Below are 17,457 nucleotides of genomic sequence, written 5' to 3' on the forward strand. Positions count from 1 at the left end.
ACTGAGCATCACAGCAAAAGCTACAATAAACGTTTACATTTCTCAGACTCACAAAGCACTGCTGTAAAAAAAGATTGAAAAAGCTCTGCACAAACCAGTCGGCACTTCAGGTATCACTTAGCATTACTGCATTTTCCCTGCACTTAGTGTAATAAGAGTAACCTTCGCTTTTCAGAACCAACTACCCCCCACAAAACACCAAATTCAAATCACATCAATCAGCCAAGAGAGAAACTGGCACTGAGTTCAGAAATGCTGTGCTTCACACAGCATCAATGTAGACGAATGTTTGGTGATTAAATTGTTAATAATAGATCCTTTTTGTATTATATTTGGATAATTGATCTATAAGAAATTAGGATCAGTAGGTATGAAGAGTACACAGCTATGTCTTAATTATACATCATTACATGGGTAATCACAACAATACAGTATAGTGGTGTTAGGGATTCTGCTACTCAGAGGCATAAGTTATGATGTAAGTTTTGGATTCATTTTTTCCACCATTTGAATCCCCCACTATTAAAGGAAATTCCCATATTTATACATCTCAAGATGGCAGTTTTTCTATGATAGAGGAGTTTGTTAAAATTAGTGAGCTTGGTGTCTGAAGAGGAAGGAAGTCATTTTTGTAGAGTAAAGCAGAAACCAAAATTTGAAGTTTTAAAGCCTGGCTACACTGGGCAGATGTACTTTTGCACAAAACAGTAACACTAGAGAATGTTTTGGAAAGGAATGGAAAGGCTTTCAAATACAGCTGTGTAAAGCAACCTCAGAAGACACCAAGATCTCAGTACAGTGAGAGTAACTCAATATCTGACTGGGCTAACCCTCAAATGTTATCATGGCATATGCTTAGAATCTAAATATTGAAGCAGTCCTAAGACTCACATAATACATCAAAAGTGAATTAAATTTTTACTTAAAATCACTGTAGATCTCCATAATAAGTATCTCACTAGCCAAATCAGTGCTGCAAATTAATGTGAACCTCAAGGCTAATACAAACCATCACATTCATAAACGGTCCTAGAACTCCAGCAACACATCGCCTCAGTGTGTAACAGTATTTCAGCTCAAGAGCCTCAAAGAAAGCAAAGCAAGACTCAGGACAAACTCCCAGGGAACCCCAACATAGTAAATAATTAGACTGGAACTAACTAATCTGCATTTAAAACCCCATTCTGCTATATTAAAAATAACTAAGAAAAGATTCTTTTTATGACCCCATGAACCCCCTACTTCTTCCAGGGGAACATCACCCCACAACCTAAGCAGAGAGATGGCAGCGAGTCTTACACTACGGCAGGGCAGGGAGCACCTGCCATCCTTTCCAAACGGATATATGCGATTGAGCTACGATCCTGGATCATTTTCACATGCTTGCAGGCTGAACACGTTTCAGACAATTTAAAAGTTCTTTGAATATTTACTAATTGGCTGCTATACTTAACATGCACTTTCCACTTAAAAAAAACCCTCAATATATTTTCATAATCATTAGTGTCTATGTTTTCACAGCACTACAGAAACGTGAGCACCGATTTGACTAATTCCTCTAAGGGAGATACTTGATGTCTAGCCTAGGCCAGGTTATTATTAGTCTGGATTACCATACATAAGCACCATGTAAGATATTCATCTTTGTTCTTGCTAAAAGATTTCTTGTACCGATTTCATCCAACTTAAAACTGTTCCACTCGCATTTAAGACATTTAATACTGAAGGGAACCAAACAGGGCAAGAATGATTTCATAACCAATTAAACTGATCCAGTCTACTAAGCAAAGCGATAATACAAACTATTCTCAGTCAGTAAGCAGCCAAAGGCTAAACATAAATGCTCAACCAAGAAATTAACAGCATTTTCATACAACTGTCAACCTTTTAAGGTCCAAGATGTACACATACAATGCATACAATGGTACAAATTATTGGGACCCTGCACCTCAGTATATGCTGGGGAAGGAGGAGTCTCAGTTTTTTTAGTAGACTGTATAACAAGCAGGGAGAAGAGTGAGTCCACAAAGAAGGCAGCAAGTAGCACAAAGGTAATGGAATGTTTTAGAATTTGTCACAAATTACTTCAACAAAACTTTCAGGAAGTACTGCATGGAATCTCAGGTAAAATAAAAATGCCTTTCCTTTCTTTGAAGATGCCAGAATGTCATCATAATTCATAACCGTTTTAACTATTTTTTAAAAGTACAAAATGTAGTGCAAGAGAAAAGCCTCAAGTGCTATATTTAATACTTCCTTAAGTGCTTGGAAAAGAGGACAATTTTCAAGATTCTTGTTTAAAGGAATAGCGTCTACTGATATATAAACACCTGGCCCCAAGGGTACATCGAGCCAAAGAGTTGGGTCTTTAAAGCATATAAACTTATGAATGTGGAATTGATTTAAAGGTATTTAAAGGTACCCCACAAAATGTGCACTTGCCACACTTCCTCTGAGCTCTGTACTCTGCTTGTAATTTTACTGGGCATCACATTGTCAGTTTAGACGTAGCCAACGTTTTAGGCGCTTAGCCAACAGGCTCCCTCCAAATTAATCTGTAGAAAACGGTTTTAAACTGTTTCAGTTAACCGTAGGTTATTTACATTTTCAATCCTCACTAAGGTTTTTATATTTCCAGCTATTTTTAAAATGTATTAAAACAATCCAGATTAATTCAGTTATATTTCCCCCGCCCCCCACCACTTACAATGCAAATCGTGAGACCAATTTGCACTGGAGATGCAAACTGGTGATTAAAAATCTGTGCTAATCCAGTGCTTCCTATATTGCTCCACTGACGGAGCATTTGTGAGGAAAAACAATACACAAGACTGCAGCTTTCAGTGTCCATGAACAGCTTTATTAGATACACCTGACCTGCTGATGTCATGTCATGGCCACTTACCATGCACAGCTTTCAGTGCTAAAAGTTAAAGCCTGTGCAACACGTCAGCCCTGCCACCTCCGCACTGCAGGGTGTTTGGAATTTCTCCTCTTCATGAGCGTAGCAAACATCCACACGATCCTGCAGCCTCGGCTGTTCCAGGTTCTACCAACACGGCAGTTTCCACTGCCTTCAATGGCACCGGCACTGGCCTTAGGTGTCCTCAAGGCAGAAGATTGCCTAGTTCATATCTAAAGCTGGTACAGCTGAGGCCGTTATAAAAGTAAGTCTGCCGTGCTAACGAGGATGGGAACTGAAAGACTTGGCCCCACACAAGGATAAAAGGCTTGAACGACGACCAAGCCAGTCAGAAAAAAATATTGTCACGTTTAAGCTCACATAGGAAATTTTGAAGTATGTATAAAAAGCATTTTATTCGCAATGATGTTTCTCAAAAATGGTCACTAAAAACATAAAATAAAATATGAATACCCCGATTGCATCCACGTGATTAGTAACAAGCACATTTATCTAGAAAGGGATTTTACAGTTTGACGTTGTGCTACATTACAGCAGCAGAAGTCGCCAATTTTGAGAGGGAAAAAAACCTAGGACATCCAAACACTCATCAAAACAAAGGATTGCAGCACCAGAGAAATGTCACCACCACCAACAGGTAAACAAACGTCTTCAAAGAATGAAATGCTCAGGACTAAAAGATAGGGTGGGGGAGAGGAGAACTAAAAACCCGGTTTCCTTGTAAACCTTCTGTAGAAGCTACTGTGGCGATCAGCGCGGCTAACTCACAGCTCCAAAGACCTGGGTCAGAGTTTGGGAATGATGTTCTCTCCATGTGTTGTCTAGGTTTGAGCCAAGTGTTCTGGTCTCCTCCCACACTACAAAAGTGTGCAGTGAAGGAATAACAGGATAATATAAATTGTCTGTTTCTGGGGAGGTAGTGGGGTTACAAAGCACTATCCCCAGTATGACCCATTCTGCCTACAGGAGTTTTTTCAGAAACTATTACAGTTTCAAAATTGTATTCATGTTCAAAACATGAGGAGACACACTGCTCACAATTATGGCCACAGCACATGTAGTCACACTTCTAGCAATCTGTTACAAAAAATGAAAGTAGCTACAGTCTCAAAAACAAGTCACATTTCAAGCATTTATCCATTTTTTTTTAATACCAGCTCCCATATTGTAACTACTCTAAATTGTTGTGCTCATAAAGTTAACATTTCACTTGAAATGTCAAATTGCTCTGAATTAAAGAATTTTACAAATTTAAAAAAGTATAGTCTAAGCTGGATATCTTAAAGCTGTCATTTGGAGTCTAACATCTGGCACTTTTTAAAACAAATGTTTTAATGATTCAATGAAGCAAATATTTTACCAGGAACATGTGATTGTTTAGTTTTTCTACAGATTTCTCAAAATCAGCGCGCTCATGAATCTCTCGGGCCATAAAAAAGTAAAACCTGACGTTTTGAAATGGGTAGTATCCGTGCCTGGTATCTTGGGACATTCAGAGATAAAATCAAGCACTACATCATCCATCTGCTATGGCTCAATATTTGCAGGGTTATAATCATAAATATGCAGGGCATAGAGGGGATTCTGTCATAATAAAACCCTCTTTCTCTTAGAAGTCACCAAGCTACATTAAAGAGCATTTATACACATTACATCCACCTTAGTGCCTGGTACTTCATTTAAAACATTTGAGTATGGTTCTGGAGATCAGCTATTCAGTGTAGACATTCCTGTGAGACTGCCCATTTCTAAAAGAATGATTAATACTCAAGGTCAAACAGTGAAATGCATCCCACAGTTCCCCAGCTGAGGGAAGACACCAGACCACTCAGCCCTGTTTGGGCTGGATCTTACTAATTCTGAACTTGAAATGTAACCTGCAAAGACAAAAACCATCCAGATTACTGGATTCTTGACTTCTTCGATTCCTCCTCACTGACTAGACAAAACCTACAAGGTAATGGCAATGAATGGACTCATCATACGCCTAGTGATGAAGACCAATTTCGCTTTTTAAATCCACCGAACAATTTCACCCATTTCTATTTAGGATATGTTTTGTGTGGGCACTGTTCGTTCTTTTATCATTGGTTTACCATGTGGGATTATATTATAAAAACATTCTTACCTTATATTAATATTGCATATTTTTCTACCCTATACCTTGAACAATGGGGATGCTTCATTTGACTTGAACAAGTTGCTTGTACCCAGGCCGGCGCAAAGAGAGCATGAGTATTAAGGTAACATGATCAGGTGGGGTGTTAACAGTTATGCCAATATGGCTCTATCTCCCTTCCTCAGCTTCTCTAGAGGGGATATCTCACTGTAATAAACCCCCCTAGAGGCATCTGGAACTGAGAAGCGGCACTTACTGCACCATTCCGGCTCCCCAGACCCTACAAGCTGGAGCCCACCCCCACTCAAGTGCAGCAGGTCACTTTAATACAGGGCAACGCTGAAGTTTCCCACAGCTTAGGAAGCCGTCCGAACCAGAAACCGGGTTTTTGGTGGTCTGTGCGGGGAACAGAGCGGCAGGGAGGGGGCCGGGGCCAGAAGGCCACGGCACTGACCTTTGTTTGCGACAGGCGGCGGGGCGGCGATGTTGGAAGGAACTCGGTCCGGCTCCTGGGGAGGAACCACCATCGCCAGGGCCTGGAATGGAACACGAGGAACCTGGAGGAGGGGAGAGGGGCAGCTCTTCACACCGACCCCCACTGCACAGTCCCAGCTACAGCCCCCTGTGCATCACACGACACCCCCTCCCTCCCCGGCAGCACCGTGCACACAGATACGGGACCTCAGGAGGAGCCGAGCCTCTGAACTGCAGTGAGCAGCTCTTAGAAGACAGTGCAAAGGAACTTCACGAGAAAACGGAAGTATTTTAAAAGAAAGCATTACCTGCTGATTTTTTTCTAAAGGTTTAATGCTTGATAACTGAGAAAACTGAAAAAATAAAAAGTTAAACTAGAAGAGGCTCAGGAAGACTCTTGACTCTACTAATTTATCCTATGTAGGTTTGAGCACAAATTTATAAAGCATCATCTGGTCAGGTCGCCACGCATAAGCCGAAGGATTACTGCAACACAGCGAAGCTGTACTTCTCTGAATCTTCAGCAGATCTTTCTACTAAACCACAAGGTAAACGCAGCTGATGAACCTGCAAGTTTGTAAAAGATGTGGAAAGGACTGTAAAACTGTTGATCTACGATCTGCTCCTTACCTGAGACTGGTCATGAGAGGGAGGAGTGAGCTGGGACAGGTCAGGTGCAGGAACTGAGAGGATATTGTTTGGGTAGTCTAGCAGGTAGGACACAACGTTTGTGTGGCCCCCTTTAGCAGCTTCAATGAGCATGGTTGATCCATCCTGCGTTATGAGAGAGTGAAAAGTGAAATTACCAAATGGTTCAACGACTAGCACAGTAAAGGCTCTCTTTATGCTCCACCTCCAACAGTTCACACAGTTCACACCGATAGATTGAAGATGAAAGTAACACAGGGGTATGACTCCTACTGCTGAAGATACAATAAAATAACGTGCAATTTAAGGACAGAAAGCATCAGGCATTCTTCCTTTGTCAGGATCCCAGTGCGAATTACTTCATGAGTCATTAGAATAAACTAAAATGTCAATTCGTTTCTGGCACCTTTATCACAACAGAAACCTGCTGGTACCCGTAAAGAGTCCTGGTTACTGTTTTGGACGGACCGTGGATTTTGAAACGGATGGGCTTGATCCCTGTGGAAGAGGACTCTCTCGCACACCGTGGGGTAGCTGTGCTTTCGCGTGCTCGCCCACAGCAGCGGAGGGCCACTGCGCGAGCGGCGCTCACCTTCAGCCTGTGTGTCGGGTCGGCCCCGTGAGCGAGGAGCAGCTCCACCACGGCCAGGTGCCCTCCCGCACAGGCCAGGGACACCACGGTGTGGTCATTGTTAGCTGTGGCTCTGTTCACATTAGCACCTGCAGCAACACGCACAACACGCCGTTAATATCACCAAGAAGGAGCTGTCCTCGAGTAAACCTTGTATACCAGCGATTTCACATTTCCGACTAGGGTTGCTGAAGAGCTCACTTGAGCAATGGCCTGAACGCTAATGCACCTACAGTTACATTTCATACTCTGTATTTGATACGAGTATCGACACTGAACAGCAGAGAAGTAGAAAACGACAGGGCAGCAAAACAAAGTTACAGCTATGAAGCCCTGAAACAGGAAAGATGAATTTGTACCTGGAAGGAAACATACACAATGACAGAATGTCAGGCAAATTAAAAGTAGAGAACTCCTAAGGAATAGATGTGCAACCCTCCTTAATGGAACATAGATAAGTGAATTCTTGCTCTTTTGATAAACAGAAGCTAACTGATTCATCCAGGTGTTTCTTGAAGAAAGCCAGGGTATTTACTTCAACACCACGACTGGGTAACTTGTTCCACACTCCCAGAACCCCCTGGGCAACAAGATGACTTAAGTCATTTGACCAGACACTTGTGGCAGCACGGACATCCACGAAGGTGCCAGTCCACTGCGAAGTCACAGCATGAAAGGGAGGCTGGACTAGGCACCTCATCTTGAGCTCTGTTAGTGGGGAGCTTGTAGTGGCAAACGGAGTGTGAAAGAGAATAGTGAAGATCACATTAAGACGCAGCTCTTACCCACCTTTACTGATTAAGAACTGTACAGTACACAAGTGGCCTGCTCTTGCAGCCTTCATCAGGGGTGTTCTCCCTCCCTCCGATTCATGTTCCTACAGAAAACAAGAAAAAACTGCATTCCCACCTGCCACTGCAAGTCCAGCTCTAGCGTAACTGTGCTCCACAATAAATACGTTTTTATTCTAAAAGCGATGCAATGCCTCCCCCCCGCCATTATTGCTCTCGATACTTCTCAGAATTGCTTCACAGCTTTTGCATCTCAGCAGCACATTCTGTTAGGGGAGAGGTTACAGGCCAGTGTTCCTTAGAAAGATCAAACCATGACCCTCAGGCAAACTTTCACTTACTGCTGCTAGAGGGGGGGGGGGGGGGGGGGGGGGGGGTCACATTACAACTAACGCCAGAAAAAAAAGTATCTATCTTGCACCGGTAAAAGGAGCAGACAGAAGCCGTACCAGGTCAGCCCCAGCCTGGAGAAGCACGTCTGCGACATCAGTGTGACCATTCTCGCAGGCGTACGTCAGCGCAGTGTCCCCGGTTGCTGTGGTTGCATGAACATTTGCACCTGGAACACAAGATTGTACGTAGAGCAGGTCAAGCTGGGGACACAAACAGTGCCGTGACTTTTACACTCGGCTCCAAGGGCTCAACAAACCAAGACGAGCGTCATCCAACAACTCTGCCACTGCCGAGCACCCCGATCACTTCAGGTTTAGCAAGTTGCTACATTCGGTGTAAGCTACCGAAGTATCCATCAGCTAGTATTAGCATGCAAACTTTATATGAGGCTTTTACTGCACATATGGTTCCCTGTACTGGAGTTATCAGACTGTCACAGATAGTAACTTTGCAAATGGTCAAGCAATTCTAAGATGGGAAGGAGGAATGAATGATTTTTGGCCCAAAAAATAAGGTTTCTTCACTCCTACACTGCGGGAACAGCCACTGCAGAGCCTCCCCGGTAGGGACGAGTCCTGGGCGGGTCGGTGTGCGAGCGGGCGCTGTGCGAAGGGAAGTATCCGACATACCTGCTGCCAGGAGGTACTTGACCAGCTCCAGGTGGCCCTCCTGGGCTGCCTCCATGAGGGGCGTGGAGCAGCCCAGCTCAATATCCGCTCCGGCCTTGATCAGGAAGTCGGCCACCTCCAGGAAGCCTCCACAGCACGCCAGCGTGAGAGCCGTCTCCTGAGTCTCCTCTGTCTGCGCGTTGATATTGGCTCCTGAATAACAAGGAGAGGTTGAACTCTCTCAGTTGCTCTCCTTCCTATATTACAACTATTGCACAGCTTAAGAACATAAGAAAGGCTACAGATGAGGTCATTTGACCTCCTGAAGTTCTGGCATGACTTGCCAGTTCTTACACGCTGCAGTAATTCAATGCAAGTGATGTCAGTTCAATACATGTGGCTTCAATCACGGTTGGGAGTTGTGTTTACAAGTGCTTTATCACGGCCACTCACTATATAAAAAATCCAAAAGCTGCAGTTTTCCAGAGCTCGATCAGCTAGATCTACACTCGTTTACCTAAATAAAGGACTGTTCAGGATTAGTGATAAGGGCTGGAGAAACTGCAGGAATGAATGCGTAAAATGAAACCTTTGGACTGCTAATGAATTTTATGCAAGAGGTTCGAGTGGCGAGCTGTGTAGGCTGCAGAGGAACAAGGACAGGTTAGATTCACACCAAAAAGTCAAAACTACTTCTTATGTTTCATGCAAAATTACCATTTACATAAATTCCCTATTTTTATGTAAAGTCGGTACAGCAAGCTACAAATGAAGTCTGCTTAACTGCGCACTTCTTTACACTTCGGTGCTATAATCTAAATCCAATCAGAACTTAATTTAAAACCTAAATCTTTAAAAACGCTCAAATTGAATGCAACTGAGAAACCCGGAGAACGTCGCCCTGCGGCTTCCCAGCTCGCTGGTGGAACGCGCTCCCTCCTGGCGACGTACCCTGTGCCAACAGCAGGGCCACCATCTCCTCGTGGCCCTCCCGCGCCGCCTCCATCAGCGGCGTGTACCCCTCATCGTTGACCTCCTCCAGGTTGGCCCCTCGCTCGATGAGCAGCGCTGCTAGCTCCACGTGGCCCCCGCAGGCCGCCAGCGTCAGGGGAGACTCGAAGGAGTCGGCAGGCATGTTCACCTGGGCCCCGCTGTCCAACAGCAGCCGCGCCACCTCCACATGGCCGTCCTGTCGTGAGAAGGAAGCCATCGCTCAAGGCCCGCTGCCCACAACGACGGAGCGCGCTTCTCTTTCAAACAACTCGCACACAACGCCAAAAAACATGGGAGGGGCCTCCCACGTGGCTCTAGCGGTAAAGACTCCCACCCAAGCGCAGGCTGAGTTTTACGATCACGGGTTCGAGTCTGGGTCATGTCTCCAGCCAGCCGTGACTGGGGTTTCCCCAAGTGGTGGCGGCAGACAATTGACCGGGTGAGCCAGGATTCTCTCCGCCCACTCCCGCAGCACAGAGGCGCTTGCAGGCAGACGGTGGGAGGGATGCACCACTCCTCCAATCAGAGCCCGAGCGTCCAGGAGGGGGTGGTACTGTCAATGATGGACGCACTGCTCCTCCAACCAGAGCTGAGCTTCTGACAGGTGGCGGGGCTGTCAGTGAGGGACATGCCTCTGCTCCAATCAGAGCTGAACCCACCAGTAGGGGGCGGTGCTGTTATTGACTCAATAACAATCCTCCAATCAAGAGCTGAGCCCCTGCCGCAGGACTGTGATGCACTAAGAGACGAGTGGCTAGAAGTGGCACAGGAAACAAATTGGACTATTTCCAATTGGGTGAGCTGAAATAACTGGTGATTCTAAACAAAAAAAACTTGAAGTTACTGCTAAGGCATAGCAGTAGAAACCTCTAGAGCATTCAAAAATCACCCAACAAACTGCAATAAGAATTTTAAAACGGGCAGGTGAACCAATGTCAAAAGTTCACAGTGACATTGGATAATATTAATCTCTGAATATACTGATAAACACGGTGGACTTTGCGAGTTTCAGACAGCAAAACAGCAACAACTCCATCAATCCATTAAAGCAATGAAAAAAGAGAAGTCCTAAATGGAAGCTGTCAGCACCCTGGCTGCAGCAGTCTTACCATGCAGGCTTCCATTAGTGCCGTGTGCATCTCATCTGTCTTGTGCTCCTGGTCAGCTCCTGCTTCCAGCAAAAACCTCACCATGTCTAAATGTCCTACAGAAAGCACAACAAGAGCACCTCTAAAAACTCAGCTAATCGCCTTTAACAAGAACACTTATACACTTTGACCTCCTATTGACACAAACACATTATGTGAAGCAGAACACTGGCACGAAGAGGAACAGGAAAGTCATGTATTCTTTTGCAGAAGCACGCAACAGTCAACGCATTTTTACTGTCCGGAGGCACTTGGCCTCTTTCAGCTTTGTTCAACATTAAGAATTCTACCTTTTTCATTCTGAAGATGTGGTAGCATCTGTAGCGATATTAGCAAGGACCCTGTTCACCCAACGCCAACCAGCCCAGACTGTACGCACCTTTGTAGCACGCCAGCGTCAATGCGCTCTCTTTGAACTCGTTGGAGTGCGTGTTGATGCCAGCCCCATACTCCAGGAGCACCCGGGCTACCTCCACATGGCCCGCGCTGGCCGCCTCCATGAGAGGCGTGTGGCCGTTCTCGTTGTGGTCTTCGATATTCGCTCCCTCCTTCAGCAGCACCTTCACGACATCCACGAAGCCCCCCGCGCAGGCGTACGTCAAGGCCGTGTTGCCTGAACACCCCAGAAACAAGGCGACATCGTAAGTGCTGATCTTTGCACGAGCAAAAAAACAAAAACAAATGTCAAGACGCTGGATAGCAGAGGATTTCTAGATCCTTAATTTCATGTTAAAGCATGCTGTAATGAACCAACAAAATTTGCTTTTATTGTCAAGTGTAGTTTTTATTTCTGTTGTCTGTAAGCGTGTAGATGTTACTTTATGCATAACTCGAATTTAATAAAACTATAGACACATTTCCCATTTCTAAATGAGGGAGAGCAATAAAAAGTCATACAGAATCTTAGGATATACAGTTAAGTGTAGAATATAAATCAGGGGTCGTTAAAACACGCTTTTGAGACGTCATTAAAAATAGAGATAAAAATTGTACACAAGAAACACTGCTGCTCTGTAATTAGTCCAAAGAAGAGTTGAGTAGATTTTCAGGCTTAAAGGAATGTCCTACACTGACTTTGTCGGACTTCTGTTCAGAGCTGCAGCTTCTCTAGTACTCCGCAAAATGATAATTTGCTCAGAACATCAGGACAAACCATAATGGACAAAAAAAAACCTGGGCTTCTGACCAGAACCAGAGTGAAAACGGGGGCGGATCACATATCAGAAACCTACTCTTGGGAATCGATTCATCTTCAACAAGTGAGCCGTCGGTGCCAGCTTTTCAAGCACAGCTCAAAAACCTAGCTGGCTTGTCAGTGCAACGTGTGAAGCGCAGGTGCAGCTAAAGTCAACTTGTACAAGTGTGTGAGGTGAAAAGGCATATTTCAGTGAAGACCGTGCAGGTTACCTGTTGAAGACTGGGCATTGACATCAGCCCCATGCACCAGCAGCAGCTTGACAATGTCCACGTAGCCTCCACTCGCTGCTGCCATCAGAGGGGTGATGTCACCCTTGATCCCTCGATCCTCAACATTGGCATGCATGGCAAGCAACACCTGTTAGAAATGAACAGGATTAATGAGAAGAGTTCCCCCATCAGACTGGGCTGAATATGAAATGAAAAAGATTTAGAACGAGAGTCTAGAACGCCACAGAGCAGGATACCATAGCTTGACGGCACACAACATCTGGGAGAGAGCATTTGTATTTTCAGTGGTGCAAAGACCACAAATCGACTACTGAGCACTGGAGAAGTGAGATGCACAGATGGCTCATCCTTCACCTTGTTCTCTAGAAACAGACAAGTGCCCATGTGGCATCATCCCAAAGAACTCTGCAGGCCTGAGTGGCCTCCTTCAACAGTTTCTGGTGCTCTGGTGGCTCCATAATGCTGTTGGGCACATTCCCAAGGTGTGGCTTGGGTGCTCTCATTCCCTTAGAAGGCAAGGTCAATGCTAATCTATGTAATAGTACTAACTGATCATCTTCATTCCATGTTGCAGGATAACTGATGGTCTCCACGTGTGTGACCTGAACTCAATCAAGCCTTTATGCGATATTCTGCAGTGATGCCAGAATCAGTGTTTTCCACCTCCAACAACCACAGCCTTCCTACACAGTTCCAGATGCTGGTACCCCTACAATAAGCTTTGAATTGGCGATTCCATTTTGTCAGTCTACAACTCAATCGCCCAGCACATGGCCTAAAACTCCATCTGCGCTGCCAGGATAATGTTCTTCTCCAGTCGGGTTATACAAGACTGACAATGTAAGCCATAGCCTCAAGCAAAGACTTTTCTACTAGTTACAGCGGAAAGCTAAATTCGCATATGGTATGATTTAAAGCAGACAGAAGTCAGACGAATACTTACTTGGGCAAGTTCATAGTAGCCAGCAGAGCAGGCCAAGCACAGGAGACTCTCGCCTTCTTCTGTGTGCTCGTTCACGCTTCTTCCTTCATCCAGGAGCTTACGGACAGCATTGACGTCCCCGTCTGAACAGGCCTCCGCCAAGCTACGGCTGAAAATAACCAAACTGCTAAAATTACCGGGATTGTGGTGTAACTCGGAAAAACGCAACAGATCCATCAATTATATGTTCTTCTGCTCAGTACTTAAAACTGAATATGCATTTGTGGATCTGTCCTAGGAGCAAACTAAGACTTCAGCTGAGGCTCATTAGTCTCAACACAGCGGACTGATGGTCTGATGACTGGGACCGACACCAGATGTGGACACAGTGTAAGCTGTACTCAAGTGAAGACTCTTCCACTGGCTACAAAGAGCTGTATTTGCAGTGAATACACAAAGTTGTGCCCACTGTATTTAGGGTTAAATTCACCCTTAGCCCTCAATTCGGCACAGTTCTGTGCTTTCACTGAAACGAGCTCGGGGCTGTTGTAAGGTGGCCTCTGACAGTACCCGTGGATCACAGGAGCATGCCTAATCAAAGTTGATTCAGGAACCAGAGCTGAAAACTAAACAAATTAATGTGCAGATATGATAAAGGCATATGGGATTAGTGCGAGAAAAAATTGTTCACCCACAACTATCACCTCAACACTGCATTAAACATCTATTTCAGTGATACAATTTCAAACTAGGTCTAGGTGTGTGAGCTTGATAAAGTATAGACAAGGTCGCCATCATAAAATCAGAACTTCCTACTTTTGGTAAGTTTAATAAATGTGAGTTTATACAGTAGCTATCACAGTACTCACCACCCCCCCACCCCCCCGGACCTGTTTACATTTCAATGTGCTTCCATATGGAATCATAATGTATTTAACTGGGAGGTTTTGCCATCGATTGATAGAAAACACTCCATAAGTATCAAAGTGAAAACAAAATTCTATAGAGCAGCCTAAACTACTAATATAAAACAATGCAACGGATTGAATAAGTAGTAATAAGATTGAATATTAAGTAGAGGTATTGTGTAAAGGTGACGTATTCTTGGTGAATTTTCAGCCCCTGCCCCAGATTCTTGATTGGGATGCTACTCCGGAACATTTACTTTTTTTCTTACCGAACCACTCCAGTGTGGCTTCGGCTGTATGTTTTGGATCGTTGTCCTGCTGGAAAATGAATCCTTTCCCAAGTCCCATGTCTCTTGCAGGCTGCAAATCCTTCAGGATTTCTCAGCACTTTGCTGCATCCGTTTTTCCTTCCATCTTCACAAGTCTACAGGCCCAGACACACCGAAGCTCTCCTATAGCACAACACTGCCACCGCCATGCTTCATAGAAGGATGGTGCTCTCCAGATTATACTGACTGTTACACTTACACCAAACATAACTCCTTGTTGAGGTCAAAAAGGTCAACACTGGACTCCTCAGACCATAGAATCACCAACACGGTCTAGAAGTCTCCACATGCCTTTTGGTTGAGACTTGAGCTTTTTTAGATCCTCCCATGGAGCATCCAGGAAGTTGTCACATGCACAGTTTATCAATCTCAGCCATGGAAGACTAACTCCTGTAGAGCTGCCCCTCCCTAACTAGTGCTCTTCTTGCCTGGATACGTATTTTTTGAGGACACCCTGTTCTATACGGTTTTACAGTTGTGTCCATTTCTACATTTCTCTAATGGATACTGCTGTGCCATTAGAGAAATTTTCTTATCCCCTTCAGCTTATGGTGCTTTTCAATGACCCTCCCCCAGGCTTACTTTGAAAGTTCCTTTGTCTTCTTGATTGTGTTGGGAGCTGTACTAATAGCTGTGTGTACTAATCACTCCCAGAGACAGGTACATTTACCATGAACTCATGCGAAATATCGTCATTGCACACAAGTGGACTCCAATTCAACAAATTAAAGACAGAGCCTATTTAGGGGTTTCATAGTAAAAAGGAGTGACTACTTCTGCAATCACTTATTTTGTTTTAAATTTATGATTTAGGAGCATCTGTAGAATTCTGTTTAATTTCTCATTACAGATCAGTGGCAAAAAACCCCAAATACAATGTGAACAGTGGCTGTAAAGTATTCACGCCCCTTGGACATTCACACTTGACCATTCCAGTACAGAATCACAGTTGTAGAATAGTCAGACTGGGAAGCAAAATCTACCGCACTGTTTAAAACCTACATTTTCCCAAGTAATTTACACACAAAACTACTGAAGACTGCAAAAAAAACCCCACAATATTAGATTTTTTACATTTGATAATGATTGCTTCTCGATATTGATCTTCTCGAGATTCTGTGTGCATACAATACAAAACCTGTCACAGGTCCTTACTGTGAAGGTTAGGGAAAGGGCACATGCAACCCACTTGCATAATCCAGCTGACTTCACTTCCAACATCCAGAAGTCAAATTTGAAAAAACAAAAATAGCAGTCATAAAAACACTCCTTAAAGCACTACAACTATTTTCACCACAGGATTTCATGCTTTATCGTGTTCTAGTTACTCCAAACCCCCCCCCCCCCCCAACATAAAACACATCAGCAGAAACATTAACAGAACCTGTTTAATTTCACAGGTTCCGCAGTAACAACTGAATTATTAAAAATCAGCCAAGCTTTCTTTTCGCATTCGCAGCACAAGTGGAATGCAGAAGCTGTATTCAAAGAACAGGGGCCCTCAAGTCACAAACAGTTATGCTTGCGCCTTGTGTGTGCAAAAGGGTGTGTCCAGCACTCATCTTTTAAACTACTTAATAAGCAAAGCTTTAATTTGTTCTGCTTTCAAAAGTTTTGGAAAAATGCACTATAAATGTTCAGCTCTGTTGCAAAAAACATGCAAATAAAGTCACTTCTAATTTTCAGTTTTAGTTCAAAACTACTACCCAATTTAATTTTAAGAGCACAAATGAAACTTTCAGGATTGCGGTGTATTTTTCTTTACATGAAGATCCCATCATCAACCTCCCAGTATTCTGGAGACTGAAGTGAGAATATGCTTTTAACTCAAAACGTTAAGATCTAGACACTTTCATACAGTCTGTCCACAGCACTATTCAGAGGGTAAAACGGTCATTATGAAGCTTTGGTAAATATTGATGCTAGATTATAATTCTAAAGACCATGAGACACCATGGCTAACATTTAATGTAGACAAACAGTACCACTGCTCAGTGCCATCATCAGCAAACCAAGCAATACAGTAACAGATCTACACTGTAAAACTTCAAATGCAATTCCAGCCTAAAGTGATGGCAATAACTAGTTCTTCTCATGTCTCTCCTAAGAGGGCAGCTTCCAAGAGGTGGCTCTGTGGCTAAGGAGCTGCGCCTGTGGCTGGAAGGTTGCCAGTTCATATCCTGTGGCCAGCAGATCCTACTCCACTGGGCCCCTGAGCAAGGCCCTTAACCCCAGCTGCTCCAGGGGCGCTGTATAACTGGCTGACCCTGCGCTCTGACCCCAAGCTTCTCTCCCTGTCTGTGTGTCTCATGGAGAGCAAGCTGGGGTATGCGAAAAGAAATTCCTAATGCAAGAAATTGTATATGGCAAATAAAGTGAACATCTCCTTCTTCTATAATAGTTTAAACATTGGGGTCTTCACGTGGTAACCGAGATAAAGAGCCTGTTTAATCAGGCCTTTTTGCTTCAGTGAATTCAAACCCATCAAAGATGGGGATTTCTTAAAGCAACAGAGTGGTGTAACACAAGGGGGTCACATTTGGCACTTTCACAGTTTACCACACGTCCCCCAAGACACCATGTATTAAAGTGCAAGATGGAGAAGGCAGCCTGCGATTAAATAGGTCCTGCAATTTTTCGAAGTTGAGAAAAATGGTTAAAAAAAAAAGATGAAAGAAATACATACTTGTCCGCTTGGCCGGCGTTGAGCGTGTTCTCGGCTCTCATGCGGGTGAGGGCGGCTGCAGCCTCGTCCAGCGCACAGCTCACGGAGGAGGTCAGTCGGCGCAGCACCTCGGGATCTGCGAAGGCTTTACCATCGGCAGTCGACAATTTACCAATCCCTTTTGTTACGTTCAGCAATCAGGTTAGTACGAGCATCACACATGGAAAGGCAAAAACACAAAAAGACCCAACTGGGTTAGCGCACAAACCATGCACAGTTAGTCTTCACATCTTCACCCTGCCCCCTCCCTGGACATAAGAGCAACATTCCTGAAACAATGGGAGTGGTACAGATTGCAGACACTTCCAATGGCAGGTTTATTCCATACCGAAAAGAGAAGAAAGGAAACGTTTCGGCTGTGGAGCCTTCTTTAAGTGTCAAATGAAACCGTTTCCTTTCTTCTCTTTTCAGCATGGA

General features: G+C 44.2%; 1 protein-coding gene across 4 annotated transcripts in view; it reads right to left on the reverse strand.

The window, feature by feature from the left end:
• The window catches only part of ankhd1 (ankyrin repeat and KH domain containing 1), a 69,276-nt gene that overhangs the window by 24,031 nt on the left and 27,788 nt on the right, over positions 1 to 17,457 (reverse strand). For 2 of the 4 annotated variants that reach the window (XM_088932382.1, XM_088932385.1), the window contains 12 exons: positions 17,002 to 17,158; positions 13,100 to 13,262; positions 12,136 to 12,283; positions 11,108 to 11,341; positions 10,690 to 10,784; positions 9,539 to 9,776; positions 8,609 to 8,800; positions 8,036 to 8,145; positions 7,585 to 7,672; positions 6,757 to 6,884; positions 6,147 to 6,290; positions 5,497 to 5,599 (listed from right to left, as the gene is read on the reverse strand). In XM_088932382.1, coding sequence (XP_088788508.1) covers positions 5,497 to 5,599; positions 6,147 to 6,290; positions 6,757 to 6,884; positions 7,585 to 7,672; positions 8,036 to 8,145; positions 8,609 to 8,800; positions 9,539 to 9,776; positions 10,690 to 10,784; positions 11,108 to 11,341; positions 12,136 to 12,283; positions 13,100 to 13,262; positions 17,002 to 17,158 — 1,800 coding nt within the window. The remainder of the gene's footprint in view (positions 1 to 5,496; positions 5,600 to 6,146; positions 6,291 to 6,756; positions 6,885 to 7,584; positions 7,673 to 8,035; positions 8,146 to 8,608; positions 8,801 to 9,538; positions 9,777 to 10,689; positions 10,785 to 11,107; positions 11,342 to 12,135; positions 12,284 to 13,099; positions 13,263 to 17,001; positions 17,159 to 17,457) is intronic. The other 2 variants (XM_088932384.1, XM_088932386.1) reach the window with 2 other exon arrangements.

The sequence above is a fragment of the Atractosteus spatula genome, chromosome 14 (assembly GCF_055471065.1).
Source record: "Atractosteus spatula isolate fAtrSpa1 chromosome 14, fAtrSpa1.hap1, whole genome shotgun sequence".
Taxonomy (NCBI): domain Eukaryota; kingdom Metazoa; phylum Chordata; class Actinopteri; order Semionotiformes; family Lepisosteidae; genus Atractosteus; species Atractosteus spatula.